General features: G+C 39.1%; 1 protein-coding gene across 1 annotated transcript in view; it reads right to left on the bottom strand.

The window, feature by feature from the left end:
• fbxl17 (F-box and leucine-rich repeat protein 17) overlaps positions 1 to 24,573 on the bottom strand; it is a 240,334-nt gene that overhangs the window by 148,522 nt on the left and 67,239 nt on the right. The window contains exons 7-8 of the mRNA XM_079250767.1: positions 16,802 to 16,909; positions 3,904 to 4,034 (exon numbers count right to left, since the gene is read on the bottom strand). Of these exons, the coding sequence (XP_079106893.1) occupies positions 3,904 to 4,034; positions 16,802 to 16,909 (239 nt within the window). The remainder of the gene's footprint in view (positions 1 to 3,903; positions 4,035 to 16,801; positions 16,910 to 24,573) is intronic.

Genomic DNA, 24,573 nt, shown 5'->3' with positions numbered 1-24,573 from the left:
CTGCAGGAGAAACCATCATGCTGCTGTGATCACTATAGTATGCTATAAGTAAGCACGGGAGTTCCTCAGATCAATGAAAGGGGTGTAAGCCAAGATCTGTGATAGCATGGGGGATGACTCAGTACCCATAGTTTGGGCGACCACAGATCGCTGAGCTGCTGAAATCTTTATGTTTAGTGGACATGCACTCCTCTTGTAACACTGTTACAGCTACTATCCTTAGTTCCCAAATTACTTAAAATGTAATTTAAACTTAAGGGTGACATGACCATAACCAAGAGTAAACATGTCTAAATCGTAATTTTTAATGTTGACATCAAATTTGCAATTCTTTAAATGTTGCAGAGTTGATAAGAGAAGGCAATGACAGTCAATCATTTTTCCTTTTTAAACATTGATCTGTTGAATGTATTTAAAAAAAATAAAATAAAATTACAGATTTAACTGTTAGTTGCATTTTGGAAAGTTTATCAAGATATTATTCCCAAAACCAGAATGTAAACGGACATGAGGATTCAGTGAGTTTGTTTTGTTTTTTTTACATTAGTTTTCAAAATATCTAGTTTTTTCATCAAACTGTCTGATACATTTGTGATGCACTTCCTCATTTTTCAAATACACCCAGCCATCATCATTGATATTTGGACCTGTGCTGCTGCAACAGATTTTTCAGTGCTATGTTTTCCATCCCTATTAGCCTGGCACGCCAGACTGGAGTGCTCTATATATTCAGTACAGAGCGACTTCGTCTGGAGTCCCTCCCCTTCACAGAAATCTACATCGGTCTTAAACAGGGCCGGGCGATATGACCAAAATCTCATTTCACTATATAGCGCATTTTATATCCCCATAACAATATACATAACATTATGAAATTGTTTGTGTTATTTTGTGTCAGTCATCAGTTATTTGTCAGATGTGCTTGGCAACGGCAGCCACGGGAACTATGGCCGTGTGACATTTTACGGGGAAAAACCTGTTGCAGTGTTTGAGTCTAGACTTTATTACGAGCGTTTTCACCACCATTTCACACTGCTTTTGCTGCTTTTGCTGCTTTTGCTGCTTTTGCTGCTTTTGCGGCTTTTGCGGCTTTTGCGGGTTTTGCTCATTGACTCTATTCTTTATTCTGTATTCTTTATCCTGATTCTTGTGCAGGTGCTAAATTGAGTTACGGGCAGTTGTATTGGAGTCCGTTGTTGGGACTGGGAACTGGTCTTCCTGGTTCCACATCAATCTTTTTATATCTAAACCGCATCCATGCGACAGAAATTTCCTATCTTTTTCTCAACAAGCTCATCAGTTATGGTTGACTGGTATCTTTTAGTGAATTACCCTGCTCTAAAACACGTCTGTTATTACAGTCTTTCTCCATGTTTGTTTTTATATTGCAGAGTGCATGCCGTAAAGCGCATCTTGTCGTAAAATACGATAGAGCCTCATATGAAACAATAGACATTTTCTATCGTTCAAATTATATATAGTGTCATATCACCCTCAGGAGGCAAATATTCCCCTCCAGAATCAGAGATGGCAAATAGCTTAAAAAGCATGTCTTCAACAGTAAAACAAAAAAAAAAGTGTTTCGACATGTTGCTGTTTTCTCTCCGCTTCCCGATCAACTCCGTATGGTATCTTTTAAACTTGTTTTCCTGATAAACTTTCAACAGAACGCCACCCTCCCCTCGCTTTCCAACTCTTTCATTAAAGATTCACATGCCTGCCATCTAGTGGTGGAACATGGTAACAGGTCTATTGTAGATATGGCCTGGTGCTTGTCACAATTTTTCGACTTTGGATGGTTAATATATGCGGTTTGCCACATGGTGGGACTGCGAATGGGGAAAAAAAAAAAAAATCCACCTTGTAATTGCTTGATAAACCTTCTGTTACCCGAGTTCTGTTAGTTTTCTAAACCACTTCAATGGTAGAAACATGATCAACAAAAAGAAAACGGTCCTATGGTGGAGGTTGTCTAATATCAGCTGGAGCTGATCACAATCACTCAAGAAAATGATTGTGAGACCACCAGACGTCGGATGAGCAGATGAGCTGGGAAGGAAGTTGGAAACGAAACAGCAAAAAGGATCTGACTAAGTCTCCAAACAGAATGGCCTGTGCAGACTCAAAAACACATCATACAACTACGTCAACATTAGCAATGGCACCAATACAGAAATTAATCAGTAAGAGGAATTTCATTGTGGATGAGAAGTTTGTTTTTTTTCCCCCTCAACTACAGAGAAATACTTGATTTCGTCTGATTTATGTGATCTGTCCAGCTACCTGGAAAGAGCCCAGCAGACAACACTGTGTCATGTGGAAGGAGGAGCAAAATCTGGTTTCAGACACAAATGCAAAATCTGGTTTCAGACACAAATACTGGTCCACATTAGCCTTCAACTCCCTGGTGTCTCTTCAAAGAGCGCACACAACAGTTGAACCTTATCTCCCAAGCAGACGATCCAACACACAACCCATTTTCAATCCCAATATTCCCACAGGTGACCCAGACTAATCCAGTCTGACACAGGTACACCTTCAGCCCCTCGGCCAATGCAGTAAATATTATTACGGAATCAATGTGGCTTTGAATCAACTGAAGCTGAACATGAACACATGCGTGTCTGAAAAGTGGAAGAGGCTGATAACGCAACGTGCTCCTGTGAGACTTTCTCCAAACTCCATCTTTTCAGATTGAAAGGAGGCAGGTAAGGTATTACCATAACATTCCCACCAACTGTTGGATGTAAAGTCAATAACGCAAAAACAATTTCACACACAGACGCACATATTCGCACACAGCTTTCCTGCAGCCATTGTTGCAGCACAGCACGCTACATCCAGTATTGTGTTCGTACTCCTGAGCATGAGAGGGATAGTCAGAGAAGAGAAGGGAGAAGAGAAGCCTTAGCTGCGAATCAATAGATTAAATAGAAACATATGAATAAAACAAAAGCAAATAAATAAAAGAGGAGATGGTTTACTCTGGCTGTCATGTACAGTGCAGACTCCCTCACCAATCTTAGAGAAGAAAATAGGTAAAGAAAAGAAAGGAGTAGAGAGCCCAAAAAATTACAAAAAAAAGTTATTGTTGTTTCAACTTTCAATTTTTTGTTTATTTTTTCTGTTTTGTTTTGTTTTGTATGTGCATTAGTATCTGGGTTCTTAAAATAAAATATGTATTATTTTGGGTATTTATTTCTGCTCGACTGTTTATAACAAAATTTGACAACTATAATATGCAGAGCAAACGATCCATGTCACACTGCACATGTCAGGGCAGAGAAAGATCGGTGGTGCTGGTGAAAATTTTGGAAATTCATTTCAAATGTGAGCATGGCTTCTATTGTTTGGATTTTATTAATTATTCTTTTGTTACAGATAAATGCTTTTGTGCAAAGGATGTCTCTCCTCAAAGATGAAGACATGTTGATTATTCCGGTGATAGCATAGATCTTATTGTTAGTTACCATTAATGACTAATAGCTAGCTTTCTTTATAAAGATCACAAGTAATACCAATCAATAACTCTTTGTAAGGTGAGACTATAATGAGCTCTTTGTTTAAAAAAAAAAAAAAAAAGAGAGAGAGAGAGAGAGAGAGAGAGAGAAAAACAATTAACTGTAAGATAAGAGCCATTAGCTGGGTTTCCATTTGTGTTTTAGATGCACATCCAGAAGATGAGAATGAAAAAAAAATGCTTAAATGCTTGCCTGCATGAAGTGGTATTTCCCTGTTCAAAAAAAAAAAAAAAGATTTGACACACATCAGGTTATTTTTATCTGATTCTCATTTCATTTTTCCTCTCAGCTTTTCCTGCTTATATTCTTTGCGCTTAGCGATTATGACACTTTGGACCTGATGGCTTACCAAAGAACGCCGCTTTAAATACACTCAACTTACCTGTCATCAATGCTCCAGTTGAGGCAGAGGTTGAGGGAGCTGAGTTTACGACATTTCCTCACCACTTCCATCACCGTCTCATTGTTGAGCTCCGAGATGTGCCTCAGATCCAGGACACTCAGGTTGCGCAGCTACAAGAGGCCACAAATAAACATGAACAGGGATTTATGTCAAACTTAAAACATGTGTCTGTTCAGGACAAATAAACTACACACATTTTCAATTATGAAACTTCTCTCCTCCTCACAAAGAAATCAAATATATGAAATACAGATTCTGTACAAGTCTGTTGAATTACATAGATAGCTTTAATATATTCCCATAGGAAAATGGAACTGCATCATCGTATGCTAAGTAAACACATGTTCTACCACATACTGAACCAAAAACACCAGCATGAATGCAGCATAAAGACAAATAAGGCAGATAAGCGCTTCAGAATCCCTTGAAGTCACTGTTTACCATTCTGTGCGCGCATTCCTGGTGCGCCAATGTGAACATTCACCTCTCATCTTCTTTTCAACTCTCCGACTTTCAGTAATCCTACTTTCCGATCTAAATACATCTTAAGAGGAAGTTTAGATAAATCATTGAGTCAAAATCTCTACTTCCTGACAGAAACTCATGCTGGCAAACTGTGCTCTCTGAAATAACCAAAGGCTCCTCAAGGAACAGCACCAGTGTACACTGATGCATACTTATCACTATTCAAAAAAAGAGTGGACACACACACACACACACACACACACACACACAAACACACACAAACATAACCACTCTCATACACACACAAGGGATACAAGATAAGAGAGGTATGATATTCAAGCCAGCCACCAGGGAGGCATAGAGGTAAATGTCATGGCCAAGGCTAAAGAGAAAACAAGCTTACACTTGGTGTTAAGATCACTGAGCACTGTTGTTAGCTCCATAGGCATGACATATACCCACCAGCATGAAGACACATGGGGGAATGGATAAGGACCATGGCTCACTGTGTGAAGTAAGCACACATGTAAACACTCTTCCTTCCCCCCCACTGAGAGTCAAAACACACAAGCTGAAGGTAATAACAAATTCTGTTCTTATGTAGCTTGTAGTTTTTTTTTTTGTCACTCCTCTGAGAGTTAGATCCAGAGGTCCTGTTAGAACTGCTCTGCTTATGCATAAAATACACATGAAAATCTATTTTTTTTCCAGCATATTCTCACCTATACTCCAGACTGATAAACAGCCGTACTAATAAAATAAACATAAAACAGCTTGTGTGTGCAGTGATGGGTTGAGGATGGAGCGGTGATCATTAGGGACTCCTGAAATGACACAATAAATAACAGATTCTAATGAAAAGAGAAAAAGTCCTTAACTGCCGTCACACATGTTCATAGACAAGCTTACATCAACACGCATGAAGACAAACTAACACGTGCCCCCCCCTGGCCAGAACTGGATCGAAGTGTTAAATTATTCATTCAGATAGAGGCAGATCCTGGTGTGTGTGCATGTGTGTCTGCGTTTATTACCCATTTTGTTGAGCTTTACAGTGTGTTTACACACTGACATTGCTGAGAGCCACTCCTTCAAGTTTAAAAAAAAAGGTTCCCATTGTTCTTTGTTTAAGTTTTGGGTTATAATGAGCTTAACTGTTAATTGAAAGTAGACTTAATTAATGAAAATGAATGGAAAATAATCTGAGGTGATTTTACTTGTGTGCAAAAGAACGGCAAAGCATGATACAAATCTGGATCTATTGGTTAAATGATCAATACAAAAAGTATTCATAGCAGCAGGCAGGCAGTCACTCGGTTAAAGTCTTTACTCATACATGAAGAAAAACAACATCCTTACACTCTTTTCCCCCCTCATGCCGCTTTCTTTTTTTACTCAGTATTTATGATTAATAAGCCTGGAGTAAATTTTCAAAGCCTCAACATCAAAAGTCGTATTTGTTCTCCAAATCTTCAAGACTGCTTATCTCTGCTAAAGAAGAATTTTTTACTACAACCAATAGGGAGTGTTTCATTGATGTAGATAACCAATGGCAAATCAGGCCAACCAGAGAGAGTTTTTATTGGCTGAGTGTGTAGCTAGGTTGAAGAAACCCCCCAAAATTTAGCAGATGTCTGCATGAAAGGCTAGAGACACAGTCACGGCTCAGACCCTAACTTTATTAATCCGTCTGTGGAAAAACCACTGCAGGAAAAGAAATTCCACAATTCAGCAGGCATCTGCCAGAGAAATATAACCCCCAAAACCCCTAAAATTAAAAATGTCACACAAATAGCAACCTCGCAGCAATTAGTCACACTTCCAAAAATGTGACAGGTCACAGAAAGAGTTTTGGTTTGATTTCGTCCTTATTTCATAATTTTCTCTCATAATATGGACGAATGCATTCTGTAATTCCAGAACCAACTTGACTAAACATTGAGGAGAATATGATGATATGAGATGCAAACTAACAGAGGGGGGAAAGTGAAACAGAGTGAGGGGAGAAACAGAGCAAGTGAAGTGAGAGAAAGAGAAGGGATTTGGGCAGGTTTTTCTCCTCGTTGGCTGAAGTCTGTAACCAGGCAGAGTTTGTCTCCTCTCCACTGAGCTGGCAGCTACTGAGGGGTAATTATTCATGCCGTTCATAAAAACGGTGAAACCTGCAGAAATCCAGCTGCTCCATGGTCGATGTTTCCAACCCGCAAACACACACCCAAACAGCACAGAATGTAAAGTGCACACTGGTTATAATTATATGAAAATTATATGTACAATTGTTCACATGTACATTAGAAACTGTCTACTGATATATACGTCCAATATTAATAGGTAAAAATAAATAACATCATACTTATGACTTTCCATTTGATCATTTCACTTTATGCTCCCACATAAGTTTTACTTTTTATTTGGCTACATTTATTTGAAGCCTGTTATTACAAGTAATATTTCAGATGATGTTAGAGATTTATTACATATGGCTGCCGGACAAAAAGCTGCGGCACTGCAAAAAAAAAAAAAAAAAATTAAACTATCCAACAACAACACAAGAAGTAACAGAAAGTTGATGTTGAAGTTAAGCTTTAATAACAATAATTCTTCATTAATGAGTTTGAAACTTTCTGGACATTCAATATAATGACTACATTATCATTATTATTATTATTATCATCATCATCATCATCATCATCATCATCATCATCATCATCATCATCATCATCATCATCATCATTAGTAGTAGTAGTAGTAGTAGTAGTAGTAGTAGTAGTAGTAGTAGTAGTAGTAGTATAATCATTAATATTATTGTTGATAATAATAGTATCATTATTAGTAGTAGTAGTATTAAAGATATCCTTTTTCTCTAAATTTTTCATATATTTAAACATTGTCATTTTGACAAAAAATGTTAAATTAATTAAATGAATTCTTATATATAATTTTACTATTAATAATAGTAAATTTTCCATTTTAACAAGTGAAATAAATATATTTTATAAACTTTTAGTTAAATAATCAATTTTAATAGGTAAGATGTGTAAACCAATAGATGACATTAATTTAGAATATTTAACTTTATCTTAAACCTGGATATATATCATTAAGTGGACAAGTTGTATTTTGCATATCATTTCATCTACCGGTAATCTATTCACACAGAAGAAAAGTGCATAAGAGACAAGTGAAATGCAACTATTTCATATTTGGAAAAAGGCTGAATAAGAAAACTGTTCTAAACAGAGATGTAGGTGTAGCATCACCTACGACCAGTCCACATAACCAGATGGCATTACTCTATATAACACACAACATCAAGCATTATGGTGCCAAGCAGGAAGCTGAGGCTTGGGGGGGACTATATGCACTGGATATTATGTCATGGGTTCGAGCTCTGGCAGAAAACAACATGAGTTCATAGCTGTAGCTGCCCATCAGTGTCAATGTCGCCAGCCTACAAGCAACTAGATGACATTTAAAAAGCGCGGACAGAGCGAGTATTGTTTCAGTCAAAAACAGCGAACACGCTGGATTTGGAAAAGATGAGTGTTTTATTGCTCTAGTAAATTTACACCCACTACAAGATTCAGTATGTGTGTTTTGGTCTTTGGAAAAAAAATTCTACTCTAGGAGATGCTTACAGACCAGTGTGGGAGAGAAGTGTGTGAATATGAGTGAAAGAAGGAAAAAGAAAAGGTTTTTAGTAAAAACAAACAGACTTTCAATTCTCCAACAAATGATTTTCAGAGATGAGTAAAAATGGGTTTGAACGCTTAAAATCAATTTAGCAGAAGTTTAACCAATCACGTTGAAGTATACTCAAAGTCCTGAGCAAGAAGTAAAAGTCACAAGGTGTCTTTAAGGTGTTTGCTTGGTTGTCCGTCTGTGTTGAGGACTGTGTGTGAGACGGTATGAAGAGAGGGCAGAGAGGAGGGATGGGTGGCAGAGGTGTCACTCGGTGAGCACAAGTGTGCACTCATGCAGCCCCTCCCCACGCCCCACATACAAACGTACACACACACACACACACACACACACACACACACACACACACACACACACACACACACACACACACACAAATATTGAAGCCTCCCAGACAGTTGAGTCAGACAGGAGAAATCTGTGTCGAGACAATCCCTCCACGGCAAGTCCAAATCTTACACACCCCTCCTCTCGGGACGCTCACATTCAAACAAGCAGAGGCCCGAGCAGACAGAGTGATATGAATATTTGAAACGAGACTGCGGCCAGAAATGAAACGACAGTGAATCTGATGTTCAAAATACATAGTCGACATAAGTCACGCACCAGTGAGCTGATCCTTGTGTGTGTGTGCGTGTACGTGTATGTTTAACTCCTCTCTTTATCTCCCCTGTGCCAATCTACTGTCTATCACTTATTTTTCCCTCTTCTTACTCCCCTTCTTCTCTTTGTGTTTCTCTCTTCCAGTCACTAATCCTGCATGTGTTGGTCTTGATAACAAACCCAGTGGTGAGAAAAGGCTCAAGTACGTAGATGGAGCTTTCTTTTCGCCGCACTGGGCCAAACGCCCATATAGGAGCCCACAAACCGCTGTGACAGCTCCGGATGACAGCCACAGCACTGTGACACTAGTTGGGCCAGTAATGAGACATGATATCCCCTCCCTCCAGAGGTCAAAAAACCCTCTCTATCTCTGTCTGTGTCTGTGTTAAAAGTCTCACAGCCAAATGAATTATTCTTCAATTACTCTTGCATGAGACACACATCATCCTTAGGCTCTCCTCTGCTCATTATATTCATAAATCCACCAATCTCCTCCATACAGCAGTCAAGAAAATTATTATTACAATTTCAACTCAATCGGCGACCCCCACAACCCCATTACCTTTCTTCTTCTAAATCTCCTCCACCTCCTCCTGTATCCTTTATCCTCTCTACCACCTCTGAGACACAACACACATTTGTACATAGGATATGGTACATACACATAGCAACACAAACACATTCAGACACACACTTTATGGTTTGTGTTGGGGGTTATCAGTATGACACAGGGCACTGTGATTATGTATTTTCTGTGCTCCAGTCAGGGGGAGGAGATAAGGGACCAACAGACTACAGCAAAACCAGACACCAGTCCCCCTGCTTGGGGTGGGAGTATTGGAGTGGAGGGCGTGAAGGTGATAGTGGGTGAAGACGTTTGTGTTGTCCAAACTTCCTCAGCTTCTTTTTTTTGTTGTTCTTGTTTATTTGTTCTGTTCATGAGGACTCGAGAAAAATAGAGAAAGAGAAATTGTCCTGTAGCAAATACAGTAAATACTGCTCCACTAAGCCACCAGGAGGACAGGCCATATGATTCTGCTTATGAAATTAAACAGCTTCCTCGTCATAAACCAGACCATTTTATTGGCTCATAAACACACAGAGAGAGAATGAGGTAGCACCCACGGTCTAATTCTGTCAAATTCCGAGAGCATTTATCAAAGGTCCCAACGTTCTCGCAAGGAGAACAACAAAACCACTGGAGCAGCATGACTGAATTAATCTATAAGACCCCAAATGAAGACCAGAAACATCCAAGTTCTGCAGATCAGAGAGACAACACACAGCTATTAAAGCCCCCAAATGTACCTCTTTTCATCTCTTACACATTCTTCAACAGTCCCTCCATTTGTTATGTCTTTGGCCTCTCTCCCGAGGGTGGGAACTTTCACAAACAGAAAAAAAAAAAAAAAAAAAAAAACCTTTTTGAGGCCTGGAGTGTCGAAGGGCAGTGATAGGCTGATGTATGAGGAGGGGCATTGTGGGTAGGCATGACAAGCAAAGGGAAGCCATCAGTGGGACATCTAAAGCTGGAGGAATGAAGGCTCTCCGGCACCAAAAGCTGCTCTCGAACACTGCCGACCTTGGATCTAATCACTACCAGAAGAACGGAGCAGCTTGACAGGAAGATGGAGACAGAGAGGAAAGGGTGTACGTATGTGAAAAAAAACGGGAAGACAAAAAGCATAAACGGCAGAGAAAGAGAGAACGACAAAGAGATTAAAAAAAAAAAAAAAAGCAGAAGCAGAATAAGTTTGGAATAAAAATTGTTAATAAAAGAGCCGCATGATGACTCGGCTGGTCTTCCTTTTCTGTTTGAGAGGCAGATGGACCGCACAGAGTATATTTACTGTATATTATCACTTCTGAAATACACAAAAAATTCATTCCCTCAAAGCCACACAAAGGTCTGAAAAGCCAGCTTGACCCTTTAAAAAGCACTTAACGCCTGTCTATACATATAAATACACAGGCTGAATCTTGTGTACTTCCACCTCTGTGGCCTGTCACAAGACGAAAGGATGAATCCTCTGAAATTGAATTAGGAAACTGAAATCATAGATACAAACATGCAAACGCATATATAACACATATATACATCCCGGTCAACATGAGAGTTTCCACCTGGACTTAAAAAAAAAAAAAAACCTTTGTATGCTGGCAGGAAGTGTATTTGATTTGACTCTACAGTATTTGCACTGTTTTGTAATAAACCAAATCATTAAATTTTAAAACATGTAATTTCCTAAACAGTGGGTAAGTATGTGCATATTAGCCTGTCTTATTAATAATTCATATGGCTCGCTCTTGTAAAAGAACTATTGCATTAGGAGTTGTTTTATTCGTCAATCCCCAGACAATATGATCTGTAAGGAAGTATGAGTGGACAGAAAATGATAAAGCTTTTGGCTCAATATACCAGTATATCATCTTAGAAATCTCCTTATTAATTCTTTTCAAATTCCAAAAACCATGATTTTTTTTTTTTTTTTTTTTTTTAAATTGAGTCATAATCTTTTAACATCAAATCATTATTGGATGTTAACTAACTCTCTTTTCCTCTCTCTCTCTGTATGTTTCTCTCTCTACATATAGAGCGAGCGAGAGTTTTCAATTTAGCTGCCGAGGCCAAGCTCCAAATCACTGAAGGCTCTGGGACACCCACAAAGCCTGCCTCTCAAGATGTTTTGTATCCATTACACAGCCTTGGGATGTGACAAGCCTCATCAATAAAACTATTATTTATGTCAAGAGCTAAGGGCCAACGTAGAGCTTCAATCTAAAAACCGACCATAAATAAAAATCTACAGTAAATCCCCGGCCAAGAAACACGAGCCCACATCAAACACACATTTGCTCTTGAAATCATCGGTTTTTGTTCTGACATTTGAAGTTTCATGTTGAGTTCAATTTACAAGCAGCGAGAAGAGTGTTGGGAAGTTTGTTTTCAATTAGCTAGCTTCACACTCCTCGCCAGGAAGAAATCTTGGTTCTGACTTTTTTTTTTTTTTTGTCATTAACAAGTTGATGATCAATTAGATGCAGCCAGGCTACAAATATCAAGCTGTGTTGCACATCACAGAAGAGCAGAGCAGCTTCTGTAGGAATGAAACGCTGCAAAACCATCAGCAGAGCATTAATGCCACAGCTTTACAGATCATCTGCACTGAACTTGTCACCACAGATGGCCAATTTCTGCCATCTTAATTTAGACAATACAATTTGAATCGATCCCCTCATATCCTCATTTGTGGGAAATCGGTATAAAAAAGAAATGAGGGTGTTATATTATGGAACTTAATAAAAGAAATGGATTTTCTTCTCTTTTTTTCTGCTCACAGTCGAGCAAAAAGTGAGTGGGTTGGAAAGATTATCAGGGAGTGTGCGATCAAGGAAGAGAAGAAGAGGGAGGGAGCGTGCAATAATCGAACAAGAGAGGAGCACTGCAGTCCTGGAATCGCATGCGGGTCCATGGAGTCATCTGAAATGCAACGATTCTAAAAGCAAGAATATGATTTTTAATCGAGGCTGGATGGGAGCAAGTGGGAATCAATGAGAGGAGGAATCAACTCCTAAAGTAGATAATTACTGACAGAGATTGTAGGGAGATTGAGAGAGGAGGAGGCAGATCGGTAGAGATGGGTCACACAAAATGATGACGATGATGGAAATTAAAGGAACAAAGAGACATCTCTAAGCTTTGAACATGCGCATTCGGACTGCATCTGCCCAGTAACAAAACAAATAAACCAAACAAAAGAAGCAGAGTTAGACTACGAGCATCAGTGACGTCATCAGCTAATGTGAAGAATGAAGATATTTTGTAATCTGAATTTTATACACTAAAAAATACAGTGCATCAGTACTAAAACAGCAAAAAATAGTTTTATCTAATTTCAGGCCATTAGTGACAGAGAGATACTAATGAGTTTAGAAATTGCATAACGCATTTTACACATTTTAGTGTTTTCACTTCCATCCATCCATCCATCCATCCATCCATCCATTCACTTTCATACCACTTATTCTAATTCAGAGGAGCTGGAGTCTATCCTTGCAGTTACTATGAAAGGGCTGTAGAGTACACATAAATACAAAAACAAACATTTGGATCCATCAACAAGTCAGGCTGTGCAATTCAAATTTTAGACAAGCTGGGATCCAGTGGAAATGTAATGCAGAGCAGGATGCAAATATTCTATTGACAGTAAAATTGGGGGTAAAAAAAAACAAAAAAAAACATTTGTATTTAAAATTTCATCAAAAATATTAGCTGAGACTGAACTGATGGTAACACCACATCTCCCAAAAGTTGGGAGTCTGTTATCAAATTGAGGAGCAATTAAAGAATGGTTTCCCTCAACAGGAAACTACTAAGGCTTTAACTATTTAGTCAAATACAGTACAAAATATGATCAAAAGATTTTTTGGAAAAACTGGTATATTTGAAAATCCATATTGGATGCTTGATGATCAGGCCATTGGGTAGTGATGCATCAAAAGTAGTCATGATCAGCATCAAAATCACTGCATGGGCTCAGGAACACCATCATCACCGCTTTAGGTTTAAAAGAAACATATGTCCCCATCCAGATGACATCGTGTTTTAGGGAAGGCCTTGCATATTTCAGCAACACACTGCTAAACAAGATACTGTATCTATCACAAGTCCACAAGCTGCTCTTGCCAGATTTTACGCCATCTGAGAACTTTGGTACATTATAAAACCCATAATAAAACAGACCCCAGACTGTTCAGCAGCTACAATCTTAAATCTGAGACCAAAGTTGAGACCAATGATGTCTAAGAAGGAGCTCGAAATGATTATACACGTATTTGTGTCCTCACGATTAGACTATTGCAACAGCTTATTTACATGCCTTAACACGAAAGCACTGGCTCGTCTTCAGACAGAGCAAAACTCAGCAGCGAGGCTTCTGACTAGAACCAGCAGAAGAGCTCACATCACACCTGCGTTAACGTCTCTTCACTGGCTCCCTGTTGAATATCGTATTCGTTTTAAAATCCTGGTACTTACTTTCCGAGCCCTACATGGACAGGGCCCTAGTTACATTGAGGACTTAGTTAAGCCCGACAGTCCGGCTCGCAGTCTAAGGTCAACCAGGAAACACCTGCTGATGGTCCCACGAACCCGTTTTAAAACCAGGGGAGACCGTTCTTTTAAAGCTGTCGCTCCCCGTCTTTGGAATGAGCGTCCCCAGGATCTGCTTTCTCTGGATTCAGTAGATGTTTTTAAAAACCTCCTAAAACGTATTTGTTTAGGTAAGCATTCCAGCTCCAAAAAGACTCGGTGACATTGCTGTGTATTTATACTGTTTTTTAATTTTTGGGGTTTTTTTTCCCCACACGTTGCAGGTTTCCTATGTTTTTATTGTTGTGAAGCACTTTGTGACTTTGTGTCTATGAAAAGTGCTTTATAAATAAAGTTTATCTTCATCTTAAATCAGCAAGAATATGTCAAAATTCCAGATATTTATGGACTGTTGTTATTTTAGAAGAGGAGAAAAGGCAGAAGAATAGATGTTACACGTGGTTAACATGGCCTTTTCCAATATGTGAGATGTTTTGCAACATCAACTTCAAGATGAGTTAATAAATCACTTTCAGTGTTGGATGCTTCCTATGGTTCACAGTGCCCACAATATAAAGTTCTAATATGTACATATCCAAAATGTTTTGGAGAACTGGGATAAATAAATAAATGTATAGATATTATCTGCTGTTTCCAGCATCAAAAATGGTTGGTGGTTGTAAGCCATCATAGTAAAGCAGCAGAAAGTTACCTCCTACTTGTGTTGCAGGATTAACCTCATTTTGGAGGCCCTTCTAGATTATGTTTACACAATTTCATGTAAAAATATATTTCCTTTTTTTTTTTTTTTTTTGAGGAACCCCCCATGTGCTGGAGAATTCATTCAGCTCTGGTTAGTCAGTAGACTGACCGAAAAGGGGCTACTACGAGACAGCTGTTAAATCTTTCAAGTGTGCCAAAGGCATTATGCAAATGTATTTCGTGGCAAAGCCATTGGGTAGAGGAAGATAAGCTCAGAGTGCACAGGAGGTATTTCAGACAGTTCAGCACTGCCCTCCGTGAATCAGGACATGTCCTTTTACTTTGGGCTTAGCAGCTCCACAGACCTATAAAATTTCACACAAACATACACACACTAAACCATATACAACTAACAAAACCAGAGATAAAGCCAAAAGCGTGATATGACCTCTTTGAACCCTTGAAACTTCAATAAAGTGATGCAGAGAGGAAAAAAAACTCACATCTTTTAAAATACAGAAAAATTACCAGAAATATGAACTTATTCACCTGAACTTTTAAAACTTCACCTTGGTTAATATTACTATAAATAATAATGAGGTATGCCAGACTATGTGTGGGCATGTGTGTATGCGTCCACCTCCACCTATGCTAATGCTGTTATGACTGGCTGGCTTCATTACTGTCTGTCTACAGCACCATGGCCAAGGTCAGTGAAGGCTGCAGAGATGATAGGGGGGCCAAAACTATGAGCACAAATTAATCTGCTGTTTAATCTAATAATGCAGAGCGGCATCGGGTGCCTCAGTCCTATTAACACAACAGTAATTGCATTTGAGGGGGGAATGGGAGCATGCAGATCCACAGAGGTGTGTGCACACTCCAGTGTACACCCAAGTACATCAAGCACAAATCAAATTGTATTACACAAGGACACATGGGTGCTGACATAACATAGAACCCACACGTAGCTGCACACTCTAGATGGGTGTCATGTTTAGGAATAAATGAGAAGAAAAGCGACGGTGAGGTTTTTCCTGGTGAATTTCGGGTGAATCAGTTTAAGCAATCACAGTTTGACTGCATGTGAGTCCGTGTTTACAGTATATTGCATGGAACGACTTTAAGCACGGAGCACTGCTCATTAGCATGGTAATATCCAACCAGCAGGGTGTTGTCGGAACAGCAGCGTATTATTAGGATTCATCTCATTAGGCTTTCATGAGATTTAAAAGTTAACACAAAATAACTTGAAAACTAAGTCTGAGATAAAACACACAGCGAGCTCTTAAATTTACTCTCCAGAAGTTAAACCTGCCCCCTGGAGAAGATGCATGGCCTGCAGCAATGTAGGCAGCTGGCCTACAGTAACAGGATTAGACAAAACAAAAAAACAACTTGGTCATGCAAAAACTTATGGTGACTTTGACTGAAACAGACGTCTCTTATTACCACTAAGTATATGATAAAATAAAAAGGAAAGTTTATCTTTTAACTGGAGCTGAATCATAGAATGTATATAAAAAGATGGACGTAGCCTCCGTGACGTCACCCATAGGTTTATGGAGAGCTGAGTTGAAGCTCGGTGGGCGGTTTCTAACATCACCATCTTAGCAGGGGCATGTGTGTCGTATCGCCCAAAAAAATGCATATATGGGCATAGAGGTAGAGCTGAGAGGGGGGCTGTGAGCATCATGGTGGATGATTGACAACTCGGAGCTTTCTGTAGCTACGAGCTAAACTGGAGATAACAGGAGCTAACCAGCTAACGGAGGTAAGCGCCTAAAGCTAAGTCACGTTGTTAACCAGCTAAAAACCGCGGTTGTTCTAGTTCTTTTGACTAGAAGTGGGATGTCTGTTGCCTGTCAATCAAAAGGACAGATGATTGATAGACATAAATATGTCGAACTTCGAGATTAAATTACTTTTAAACGGGCAAGTTAGAAAAAATTCACTCGCCCCACAGTTGTCATGAAGGTAAACCTGACCTATTAAACCGAAAATGGATTTTTCTACCAGGCTGTAAACATGTTTATTTCTGCTGTGAAGTTGGTCTTTTTAACATGGGAGTCTATGGAGATTTGCTCTGTTTTGGAGCCAGTCCCTAGGGGATGAGGGGGGAACTGCAGTTTTATGCACTTCCGCATAGGCTTCACTTCTAACCCATCCATCTTTCATATACAGTCAATGAGCTGAATAAAATAATTTATCTGCCACTTACTGTAAGTAAGTAAGTGAGTTTGTCAGGTAAGAAATGACTGATAACACAAAGTAATCCACAATAATCCAAAGCAAAAAAAATGTGATACTTACAGCAGTAAGATGGATGACCCCCTGAGAGGTCACAGGGCATCCCATGAAGCCAACAAACTGCAGCTCAGGACAATTCTCTGCTACTGCTTTTACAGACTGATCGGTAACCTGCAGAATATAACCAGACAAAGAAGAAGGGAAGAAGTGTTTAATATTGTGTCAAAGTAAGAAAACTCCCGTTCAACTCTGCTGCAACTGTTTTGTTCATTTAACACTTCACAGCTGAACATGTTCAATCCATTTACAATTTCAGAATCAATATATGATGGTAATGGGGGGAAAAAAACACATCTTTTTGTTTTTTATTGGACCATTTGCAGTGGTTAAACCTGTTTCCGGTAAGAAAAGAATTAATAATTCCATCGGGAGTGTTTTCAAATCAAACTATATACGCTATCTTTACAGCAGGACCTGTGCGTTTTGTCTTATTCAACAACAGAGGAAAGGAGGGAGAGTAGGAGGATCACAGAAGGAGAGGAGGAGGACGAAGACAACTGAGAAAGAGCCAAAAGGGTCTGCCAAGCAGTGTGGGCGTCAACTTATGATGGCTGGACCATTCCCCACCATTCACTCTGCCATCTACTAACAGCTCATAATGGATCGAAGATCAATAAGGAAGCAGAACTTTTCCAGCTTCCACTGTAGTCATTGATATGAGTATTGATAGAAGCTTTCCACATTTTATCCCCCTAAACAATGCAATAATATCTTTGTCTTTACGCTTTATCTGTGACTCCAAGAAGAATTCAACAATCACAGAGATTTTAGAAGGGGAGTGGCCAAAGGGAGAAATAAACCTCCTGCTCTGCAATTAGATTAACAAAAAGGCAAAAAACAACAAAGAGGGGGGGGGAGAAAATTTTCTAGGTATTTCTGTCAACATGTCCAACATTTCTCTCAAAATTTCCCAAACAGAAAGTGATGTAAGAATACAAGTGAATGTGTTCAAAAAGCCCTTCAGGCAGTGATGGCTGCATGTTGTCATGTTTTCCTTATTAACCTCAGCTTATGAGAGAACATCAACACCGTAAAATTAATACTGGCATGTTTGTAAATCAGCACTAAAGAAAACTAATTATTTGTAATATTGTGAGAAAAGATTAAATTATTGAAAAATTTGACAAGATAAAAAGGATTTTTTTTTTATTTGTAACATCAGACTGATCAAACTGCAAAATGAAAACATCCGTCTTTCATTCGCCAAAGACAATTATTTTTTAAAATGTATAGACCTAGTGTATGAAAGTTTTGATGTAAGTAAATGTGTTATTTTAATAATATGAATAGATACTGGGAAAGGTGACATTCCCCCCAAAAATAAATAAAACATCAGGCCTGCTTTGATTGGTCAGTTCATATTTCTAAAAACAAATTGTACTAATTACATTTGTTCATATTTCTTCCACATCTTTTTGTCTCCTCACTACAAACCTTTAGATTTAAGCAAAACTCTGTCCCTGTAGTGTTGCATATCTCTTGGCGACTTTCTCTCCCTTTCTTCCTGTATATTTGGTCCACTCCACCCATACACACTACTTTAAAGGTTACTGAGTCGAGGCAGAGGAAGATGAAAAACCCATGGAGACAGCGAAGGGAGAGAGAAATCACAAAAAGAAAGCACAGGGTGTCCATTTATCTTTCACCAAGTCACTGGCTGGCTTATCAGGGTAAAACACATCCTATGAAGCTCAAAGCTTTGTCTCTCACCCTATCTGTTAGGAGCCAAAGTGCTCGCGAAGTGCAAAATGGTTCATAAAGAAGTGTGACTGTAAAGGATTTACAGTCATATATCAGGAAAGGAAATAAGTATTAAGGCTATAATTCTGCAATGAAGGGATGAATAAGACCTGCAATGTTCCACGCAGTGATGGGGATATGGTTTTAAATTTTGGCTAATATTTTGGTGAATGGATAATGTCCTAATGTGACTTTAGATGCATGACTTATACCTAAGAAAAATCAAAGACTGCTATTGAATCTGGGATACACATATATACATTATGCTGCCCCTGGGAAACACCAAGAATTATTGTCCTATAGTTTGAATCAGTACCTGAAAATATAATTTAAAAAAGTCCCAGCAGCCTTAGCTGTACTTCATGTTTTTTTGTGTTAGTTTATCCACCAATTCATGCGACGACAACAGACAAGATTACACACAAACAATCAAACAGACTTTTATGAAATTTGATTGAGACGTATAAAGCAGCATGGTGGAAAGAATGGTTTATTCAATTTCACTGCAGAATCAAATTTAATAAAAAGCTGCAAGATAAGACGTCAGTCATATAGGAAAACATGCTTTCTAAATCCCCTTCTATCTTGCAAATAGAATGCTTAAAAGCTATGATTTGAAGCTAAATATGCTCAACAAGGGTGTGAAATGATTATTTCATATCCTTACATCCCCTTGTATTGAAGGTTTTAAACACCACAGAACACAGGAGCTCAGCAGGAAAGGGTTGGAGAATACTTGGGTTTTAAGTGGACCCACCAAATTTACCATCACCACTCGCTGCAGTCAGAAAAGATTAATCAAAGGTGAGCCGGTGCTCCCACACTGAGACACTGATGCATATGGAACCTGATCTGCAGGATGAGGTGGAGGTAGGAGAGCACGGGGGAGCTGCCTTTTCTTGTTTGAAATGTTAAAGAAAAAAAACCTTAAGGACAAGCCTGAGCTGAGCAGCTGGCAGCTGAAGTGAGCGGGCCGAAGCTCCCTTTACATGGCCTCTGCCAAAAATCCATCAAGGAAAACATTTTCAGGTTGACTACCAACAAAATCAAAACACTGAACAGCACCAAAATCAGAAATGTGCGCAAGAGAGGCAAAGGAATCACAAGAGACAACAGACCTAGACTGTCTTTTATACCAGTATTTCTGTTTCAGGTGTATGGGTTCAGTCGAATGAGTGTTTGTGTTGAGTGTGTGTGTGTGTGTGTGTGTGTGTGTGTGTGTGTGTGTGTGTGTGTGTGTGTGTGTGTGTGTGTGTGTGTGTGTGTGTGTGTGGAGGCAGACAAAAGAAAAGAGCAGGTTAAACATCTATGGTAACTCTCAGCAGGTGAGAAGGGAGACAGAGGAGAAAAAAATATAAAAATCCCACCAGAGCAGAACCGTCCAGGAGGGCATGTACCGTGTCAGATGAAGCCTGTGCACGAGTATGTTTGAGTGTATGTGAAAAGCCCAAATGGGTTTGTAACTAAGATTTGTCTCCAACCCACAAACACAAAAACCCATCCCAAATTTCTCTTTGCTCTCCCCTCCTTCCCCCTTCAACCTTTCATGGACTTTGATTTAAAAACATAAAAAGAGCCATGGCAGGGCTTTGGAGAAGTAGCAAGCCAAGAAAGGCCTTAAAGCCTTTAGAAGGGATCTAGTTTAATGGTCTCTGGGTGAAGGAGGTAAGGAAAACAGAAAGAAAGAAAAAAAACAACATAGAGCTGGAATGGTGCTAATGCTGCAGTCATAAAGATGGCCTTTGTGTGTGTGTGCTTTAAAGAGCTGGAAGGTAATTGTCGAGAGTGCTGTGGTAGCAAAAAGAAATAGTGCTGTACATGAGTATGTGGTTTTTGTCTGGTGGTATGTCTGTCCAAAACGCTGGGACAGCACCCAGGGGCCACTTCCACATCCAATAAGGGCATTTAAGCTCGTCAATATCGTCTATCATAGGACTCGTTCGACTCCATCCAACGCAAAAGCAGCAGAGAGAAACAGACCAGAGATCCCCATCAGTCTACTGCTGCTCTATCACTCATCCTTCTTTTCAAAAATGGCCAATCTTTGTCAGCAAAATCAAAAGAATGAATTTGTTCATTAATCATCTTTCTCTCCCTTATCTTTTCCCCACGTCAATGAAGCCTGTTTGACAGCTGTTGCATACTGACTTATCTGTGTTTGAAAACACAGATAAGCCTTTTGTAACACAAAGTTACAAAAAGCTGATTCATCTCATAAATAAAAAAAATACACCATATTGGCCAGAAAATAAATAAATAAATAAAGCTTTTAATTACCGACCAGCTCTGGTCAATTTAAGTCAAACCAAATGTTCCATTTCACTTGATGGACGACAGATCTGGAGTGAAACGGAAGCGGACTAAATATACTGGTACCAGCGAGCAAGGGGACGGGATCGAATTTGGCTTCATTTACCCAAATTAACTCTGTGATGATGACCATCTCCACTCAGTTTTTATCACTTTGTCTCTCACACACACACACACACAACTTCTGTTTAACTGTTGGACAGCCACTCTAACAATCCCAGTGCCATCAAATTCAAAATGTCCATGAAATGATAAAATGGTTGAACAGCTAATATGTTGTTTAAGTTCTTATGAGAATAAAATATGGGTTTGTGACATTTATAAATTATTACATTTTGGGGTTGTTTTTTTTTTGTTGTTTTTATTTTTGCATTTAACAAAGAATTAGGGTTGTAGAATAATTCAATCTTGGTTATGGTTTGATTGTAGCAATAGTGAAGGTCAATTATAATGATAGTTTGAGCCAACAGCAAAGAGATTTTCCCTACCCTTTTTTTAATTTGTAGAAATGTCTTTGGCAGCCACTGGCCACCATCAATACCAAATTCCTCTACTCGCTCCTTATAAATGTCCTATTAGCTTAAAAACAGAAGCTGTTTCCTGTAGCTCGATGTGACCTCCAGTATTAGCTTATTCTCCCATTATGAGTGTTAAAAAAAAAAAAAAAAAAGTAACTTGAAAAATGTTAAAACTGTTCAAGGATTGGTTTCCAGGTTTGTGTTGGCTCTGATGACTGTAAATTCTGCTCTGCTTCTGTCTTTGGTTGACAGAATGTCCCCATATTGTACAACTCTGGCATCAAAATCATCACTTTCTTTCCAGGCAGAAGTTACTTAAATTCCATAAAAGCACTTTGGAAAGTGGATCCATCAGAAGATATCAAAATTTTTATATCATCTATCGTTCCAGAACATGAATCATTCCACCGCACAAAAATTTATCACACTCACCGTAAAAAGATGTCAGTTTCTGGAATCAACAAAAACTACTTTATCTACTTGTGACTGCAGAATATCTCTGCGAGTTCAGACAACATCACCTACTGACATTTGAGACATCTGTCCATTTCTTAAACTGTCATCATGTTTTAACAGTGAGAGACTTAACTATTCAAAAATAATTGCACCAGTCATGTGACTGGCTACAAGCAAATTTATAGATCTCAACTGCAGTTAATATACTACTTTAGCTCCCTCTTACTGCACAAGGTGCTAAAGCACTTGAACACACTAACCAAAGTAACAGATGTGCTTCCTGGCGCCCACACACTCAGTCTGCCCAAGACCCAACATTTGCACTTGTCCTTGTCCTTGTACAATGTGTGTTCCTTGCATTATTGAAACAAGGTAAGGGTTACGTTTGTAGGGAGGGGTGTTGCATCAACTACCAGAGGGACCAGGATCAGCCTGAGTAACCCATCCATGAAATTGTAAAACTCATCAGTTTTTTATTTTTTTATTTTATTAAGTTAAGTAGAAAATGTATGTGTCTAGGAAGACGGGTTTCCAAAATAGCCAAAGATGTGTTGTGTATTAGATTTATGGGCCTAATATTTAATGTGGGGCCCAATGATCCATCAAATTTTGTTTAATATAAATACAAAGTCTCCCAAAGAAAACCTCTGATCACAATAAAACCCCAGTCCCCAATAATTCACAAAATCTGGTTTGGATCTGGGTTGCACAGCAGTGTAGTGGTAGGTACTCTAGCCTTACAGTGAAAAGCATCCTCATTTGAACCTTAGCTCAGTTCCCTCTGCGTGCAGTTTACATTATTTATCTATTAACCTTTATCTTACTAGATAAAAAAATAAAACTTTGGTATCAAGAAAGGTAGCAGAGGTCAGCTGCACAAATCACAATAAATAATACATAATCAAAATAGTAGCCCAAGAAGTGCAAAAGGATTGGAAATGAAAGCGCAGTAGCTGAGGTCACAGTAACAATTCAACAACACTGTTTACTTGATTCATGCCGTCTATCATTTAAGACAGAACGAAACTCTACAGGTACAATGAGGTTAAAAATTTTCAATACAGTCTGGAGGGTATTAAAAGGCAGATGGGGCAGCGAAATGAAAGCTCTTTTCCCCAGTTCAGTTGGAGCACAAGGAACAGACAAATGGATAATGCGACAGGAAAAAAGGGCAAAAACTGCTTTTAGCCCTTTGAAGGGAAAAGCTTAAATAAGCTGGACCCAGACCAAGGACAACCTTATAAATCAGTCTCATCCAAAGAGTAAACCTCTCTTTGCATTTTTTTCAAAATACTTCTCTCTATTACTCCAAAAGTGGGCTGCACAGTGGCATAGCAGTTAGCACTGTGGCCTGACAGCAAGAAGGTTGCTGGTTCGGACCTCAGCTGGGGCGAGGCTTGGTCAGTGGCCTTTCTGTGTGGAGTTTGCATGTTCTCCCCGTGTATGTGTGGGTTCTCCCCGGGTACTCCAGCTTCCTCCCACCGTCCAAAGACATGCATGTTAGGTTAATCGGTTACTCTAGATTGCCCGTAGGAGTGAATGTGAGCGTGAGTGGTTGTTTGTTTCTGTGTGGCCCTGCGATGGACTGGCGAGCTGTCCAGGGTGTCCCGACTCTCACCCAAAGACTGCTGGGATAGGCTCCAGCTTCCCCGCGACCCTTCGTCGGATAAAGCGGTTAGGATGATGAATGAATGAATGAATACTCCAATAGTGGTTTGGCAATCTTTCCAGAGTGTATCCCACCTTTCATCTGATAGGAGCTTGGAAAGGCTCCAGCCCCTAGCAACCCTGCACTTGATCATTAAGGTATAGAAAAAAAATTTGATTCTAGCTTCACACAAACCTACGGAAGCTGAGAACGGTCATTTTCAATTTTTTTTTCCCCCCAGTTGTTACCTCTAGATAATGACTTAATTTTCTCATGATCATGGGATGATCTTCTTATCACTTTGATTTCTCAAGATAATGAAATAAATATCTCATTATCATGAAAAAACAAAGTTTAATTATCGTGTGATAACGAGATAATTATCCTGTGAGGTCGACATAATGGTGTTAAAAAAGAAACATGCAACCACGACCACTCTCAGCTTCCGTACAAACCAGCAATATAGACTTATATATTCTTGATATGAAGCTGCTTAAAATATGCGCAAAACATCAATCAAAGACCTGAGGAGCTAATGATTTCTTAAGAAAGTGTTCTGCTACTAGACCACAAAGCAGTTTTACACCTTTCCAAATTTACTCCTAAACAAGGACACAAACGGCAGACCTGTGAGGTACAAATTAGAGTGGGATGATTTTCATCAAAGTTCTTTTCTTTCCAAGGTAATCATTTTCTCCATAAATACTCTCACAGGGGTGATACTGCAGTGGGTTCATCAGCCTTGTAATGCACACACAAATCTAGACGCATATAAATTTACCCAACATACCAAACCTTTTAAAGAGCTCAGATGGGCTATATTGATACGAAGGACTGGTGATCCGGCAAAAAATAAAGTAAATACTTATCATGTCCTGTAATAACTGATGCCTGGAGACAAAAACAACACGGAAAGCCATAAAGTTTTACTATGGAGGGAGTCTCTTTATTGCGCTGATGAGCAGAAGTGGTGCACTAAGAGCGGAGTGGTTGGTTTTGAACTATGCATGCATATTGATCTGCCACTAAAGCTTTAGCAAAGCAGATTCACTTTTCTGTCTGCAAATGAAGGGGTATGCACAACTTTTCAGCACACACACATG

This window comes from Telmatherina bonti (assembly GCF_933228915.1).
Source record: "Telmatherina bonti genome assembly, chromosome: 13".
In the NCBI taxonomy this organism is placed as follows: Eukaryota; Metazoa; Chordata; class Actinopteri; order Atheriniformes; family Telmatherinidae; genus Telmatherina; species Telmatherina bonti.
Note: the sequence above shows the minus strand (reverse complement) of the source record. Positions and strands in the feature narration are given on the sequence as shown.